The 4,461-nt window shown below is 39.7% G+C and overlaps 1 protein-coding gene across 1 annotated transcript; it reads left to right on the top strand.

Annotated features, from left to right (window-relative positions):
• The first annotated feature begins 231 nt into the window (after positions 1 to 231).
• LOC104587119 (G2/mitotic-specific cyclin-2-like) lies at positions 232 to 3,304 on the top strand. Its single transcript, XM_010244585.3, has 12 exons — positions 232 to 468; positions 686 to 749; positions 891 to 1,023; positions 1,145 to 1,201; positions 1,310 to 1,355; positions 1,457 to 1,609; positions 1,692 to 1,820; positions 1,959 to 2,048; positions 2,136 to 2,357; positions 2,464 to 2,562; positions 2,651 to 2,829; positions 2,930 to 3,304. Exons 2-12 carry the CDS (start codon positions 695 to 697, stop codon positions 3,072 to 3,074), a joined length of 1,308 nt encoding a protein of 435 aa, XP_010242887.1. The 5' UTR covers positions 232 to 468; positions 686 to 694; the 3' UTR covers positions 3,075 to 3,304.
• The last annotated feature ends 1,157 nt before the right edge of the window (positions 3,305 to 4,461 follow it).

Raw genomic sequence — 4,461 nt, 5'->3', positions numbered from 1 at the left:
GCATCCCACTCGGAGAAAAAGCATAGAAATCGAGAACCCTAACCCAGTTGTAACCTAACTTTTAACCCAACGAACTCAGTGGAAGAGAGAACTCAAAATTTTGAAAGCACATGCTAGGTAACCGTTGAGAGTTGAGACAATAGGGACCAACGTGACTTTTCCATCTCACAATCCAACGGACATCATTCACTAGCCGTTGTTTTTAAAAAAAGAGCATGCATGTGCAGACATATATCCGTCATTTTCGTCTGTGTTCCGATATTCATTTTCGTTTTCTTAGCCAAAACCTAAGGAGCCAGGAAGAAGAGAAGAGACTTGAAAAATAAATGCCTCCATTGTTCCTCTAAATGGAGTTCTCTCTGTAGTCTCTCTCTTCTTTGGAGTGTGGAAGTACGGTCAGATTAACGGCGTTCGCCGCCGGAACTCGCACCGATCAAGATCGAAAGTTATTTTGGGGGTTTCCTGTAGGTCGGTGGATTGCCTTTTTTTTTTATTTTATGATCTGGGCTTTCGTTGTTGAATTTCGTCCTAGATTAATTATTTTCTGTTTTTTTTCTTGACCTGGGTTTCGTAGACCGAGGGGTTTTGAACTTTTGATAATCTTTATCTAGGTTTTCTTTTAAGTTTCTTGGATTTTTTGAAGGTGATTGAATCGCATCATTTCTTGTTGTCATTGTTCTTGTAGATAATCAAAATGGGTGGATCAGATGAGAACAATCCTGGTGTTTTAAGACCAGCAAATTTTCAAGGTAATTCCATCATATTTTATTACATTTCTGTTTTTATTTTTCTTTGTTTATATTTTTTTTTCCTTTTCGAGAGCCTAAGAGAGAGAACAAACAATTGAAATTTTATTTTTTACTTTTGGGCTTCCATTTTCTTTATTAAAGGTGGTCTTCGGATGGGGGGAGGGAAGTTTGTCCCAGAGATCGGACACAACAGGAGGGCTTTGAGCACTATCAATCGAAATTTAGTTGGAGGTCCACCTTACCCTTGCGCAGTCAACAAGAGAGGCCTAGCAGAGTAATTTCTTAAGCCCATCTCAAGTTCCATCTAGGCTTTTCTCTGAATCCAATTACCATTAATCGAAATCCAGTCTTTTTCCTAGTTTGATCTTTCTAATTTGATCTTCTCTGTCTCCCAGAAAACATGCAACCTGTGATAAGAATCCGGTCATTCCAGTTCATCGACCAATTACAAGGTCAGGAATTAATCCTTTCTTTGATTTCTACTGGGTTAAAAAGAAAAGTAGCTTCTTCATCACATGTCATTGGCGAATTTCTTATAATTGGCTTTTGATTTTGTTCAGGAAATTTGCTGCACAGATGGCCAACAAGCAGCAGCCTTGCCCCGAGGTACATTCTTAATACACCAGGAAACAGAAAGCATGATTCATCATTGTTCTTTTTTTGCTTTGGTTGATCATTTTCTCTGTTTTCGTTTTTTAATTTTAAAGGAGGTTAAGAACCCAATCCCCTCAGTTGTGAATCCAAGTGTTTCGGAAGACTGTACCATCATAGATGTGGATGACTACAAGGGGAATAATGATTTCCCTGTTCCAATGTTTGTGAAGCACACAGAAGCAATGCTAGAAGAAATTGATCGCATGGTATTTACTGCAGACATTATCTCCTTCTGAAATGGGTTTTTGACCATGGAAGATTGAACTTTGACACTATATTATGTTGTAGGAGGAAGTTGAAATGGAAGATATAGAGACTGAGGAGGCCGTGATGGATATCGACGACTGTGATAAGAAGAACCCACTTGCAGTTGTTGACTACATTGGAGATATCTATGCTTACTACAGAAAAACTGAGGTGAACCCTCATATCTCCTCACCTCCAATTGTAATAAAAAATCAAACTTTTTGGAGGATCAGTTGCTAGTAGAGCTGATGTAGAAATCCCAGTAGACAAGTGTGAGAATTGACCAAGTAAAACTTTTTTTCTATGCAGAGTTGCAGTTGTGTCTCACCAAATTACATGGAAAAGCAGTTCGACATCAATGAGAAGATGAGAGCAATACTCGTTGACTGGCTAATCGAGGTACAGATGTTGTTGGTAGAAGTAGAGAGTATCAGTTACTCCCAAATAGTAGACATGGTTACTGATAAACACAAACCAAATGAACAGGTGCACTACAAGTTTGAACTCATGGACGAAACGCTATTCCTTACTATCAATCTCATAGACAGATTCTTAGAACGGCAAACGGTGGTGAGAAAGAAACTTCAGTTGGTTGGGGTGACGGCCATGCTCTTGGCCTGTAAGTACGAGGAAGTTTCTGTTCCTGTTGTGGAGGATCTGATTTTGATATCAGACAAGGCCTACACAAGGAAGGAGGTTCTTGAGATGGTAAGTTTGTTTCTGTCTTTTCCCCTATCCATACAGACTACAGAGCAGCTTTAGCATTCTGGTTTAATTCCACTACATTAAATAATTCTATTTCTGATGCTTACAGGAGAGACTAATGGTCAACACATTACAGTTCAATTTGTCTGTTCCTACCCCATATGTATTCATGAGGAGGTTCCTTAAGGCAGCTCAATCTGACAAGAAGGTAGGAGCTAGTAGATCTTTTTCCATGAATGAGAGAGTATATTGCACATTGGTTTTAGCAAATTAATCTTCATGTGATTCTGTGGCAGCTTGAGCTTCTCTCATTCTTCATGATTGAGCTTTCTCTGGTTGAGTACGAAATGCTCAAGTTCCCACCATCCCTGTTAGCTGCTGCTGCAATATACACTGCTCAGTGTACAGTTAATAGGTTTAAGCACTGGAATAAAACCAGCGAATGGCATACCAGTTATTCAGAAGATCAGCTCCTGTGAGTAGTGATTGTTGTTTCTTTTAACCATGTTTTATGGTAGAGAGGTCAATAGATGGATGAGGTTTAGTGATTGTTATTTCTTGTGTGTGGTTTTCAGGGAATGTTCCAAACTGATGGTGGCTTTCCATCAAAAAGCAGGATGTGGGAAGCTCACGGGGGTGCACAGGAAATACAGTACACATAAGTTTGGTTATGCAGCAAGATCTGAACCAGCTCAGTTTCTATTAGAGACCAGCCTCTAGCAGGTCATGGGGTCAATAATTAACCACAACAGTGACTAACTTATGTGAATTCGAGTCTTTCCAAGGGGGGTGTGTGCAAAATGTGCAACAAAAGTTGCCCTGGGGGAAGTCAAGTCTTGGTTGGTGTCTTTTGTTGCCAAAAATAATTTGTCTATTTTACTTTCTGTGTGAACATACATACTTGGATAATAATGTCACCTTTTTTTATCTGCTTTTTTTTTTTTTTCAAACAATACTTGTTCCTTTATGAAGATGAAGTGCGAGTATGTGCAGGGGTTTAAATTTGTTTTGGAAACTATGTCCCTCCCCAGACCCCGCATTGGCAATCTCTTGGAGCAAATGCATCCCCACTAATCAACCAAACAAGAAATAATCTGCATTTGCTCTCCTCACACCAATCTCATAAGAAACAGCTTGAAGCATCTAAATGAGACATGGCGGTTTCTCTTGAAAAAATGGCTCCAATATCAAATACCAAATACCATCTAAATGAATGGGTAATTTAATAAAAAATAACTGAATTGATTGTAGTAGGTGGTGAGAAAAGGATTGGACTATAATGCCGGAAACAGACTGATTTGAGTAAAGGGTTGGCCAGAAACAGACTGATTTGTAGTGGGGCAGCAGCATTCTTTTTTTCTTTTTTCTAGAAAACAAAAGAAAATAAAACAAGAGTTTAAATTTGCTTGGACAACCAATATGTGCAGGGGTAAGGCTGTGTACATTTATCCCCTCCCCAAACCCTACATTGGCGGGGGAGCCTCCAGCCCTGGGCACTCTAAGGCCCCGTTCACTTTTCGGTAATTGTGTATGTGCAGGGGTAAGGCTGTGTACATTTATCCCCTCTTGAAACCCTACATTGGCCGGAGCTTCCAGCCCCGGGCATTCTAAGGCCCCATTCGCTTTTCGGTAAGTTACTTACCTGGTAAATGCACTTACCTATAAGTGTTTCCCAGGAAAGATTTACCCAGGTAACCCATGTTTTTTTGTTTCCCATGTAAGTGTAATGCAATGACCATTTCAATCATAAAAATCCATTATTACAAGGGGCATTTTTGTTCCATTATTACAAGTGTTGGCAACTTTCCCCCAAGGTGAGAAAGTTATTTACCCACCAGGAAAATAAACTTTCCTTGGTTCCCACATAAATCTGAAAAAAGAACTTAGGATTCTTGGTCAACTTTCCCCCTCTCAAAATCCAGAAAAAGAAGGCCCCTAATTTGCAAAACAGCTAAGGAGGGCTGCAATGACCAATGATCAACTCCAAAACCATGGTTGATGCCTTGGGCAGCCCAACCCAACTTTAAGGTGGTTTTTGGTATTAGCCCACCTAAAAGTTAAAGAGAAAAAGCTGAATCCAGTGCAAACACTCAAGTTCTTGTTTATT

Source organism: Nelumbo nucifera, chromosome 6 (assembly GCF_055504915.1).
Source record: "Nelumbo nucifera cultivar China Antique chromosome 6, China Antique-T2T, whole genome shotgun sequence".
Classification (NCBI taxonomy): domain Eukaryota; kingdom Viridiplantae; phylum Streptophyta; class Magnoliopsida; order Proteales; family Nelumbonaceae; genus Nelumbo; species Nelumbo nucifera.
The sequence above is the reverse complement of the archived record's forward strand: the minus strand, read 5'-3'. Positions and strand labels throughout refer to the sequence as shown.

Excerpts from the sequence above, each read along its gene's own strand:
- LOC104587119 (XM_010244585.3), top strand. The coding sequence starts at position 695 with ATGGGTGGATCAGATGAGAACAATCCTGGTGTTTTAAGACCAGCAAAT. Across the intron at positions 1,024-1,144 it reads AACAAGAGAGGCCTAGCAGA|AAAACATGCAACCTGTGATA; the intron begins GTAATTTCTTAA and ends TCTGTCTCCCAG. Across the intron at positions 2,563-2,650 it reads CAGCTCAATCTGACAAGAAG|CTTGAGCTTCTCTCATTCTT; the intron begins GTAGGAGCTAGT and ends ATTCTGTGGCAG.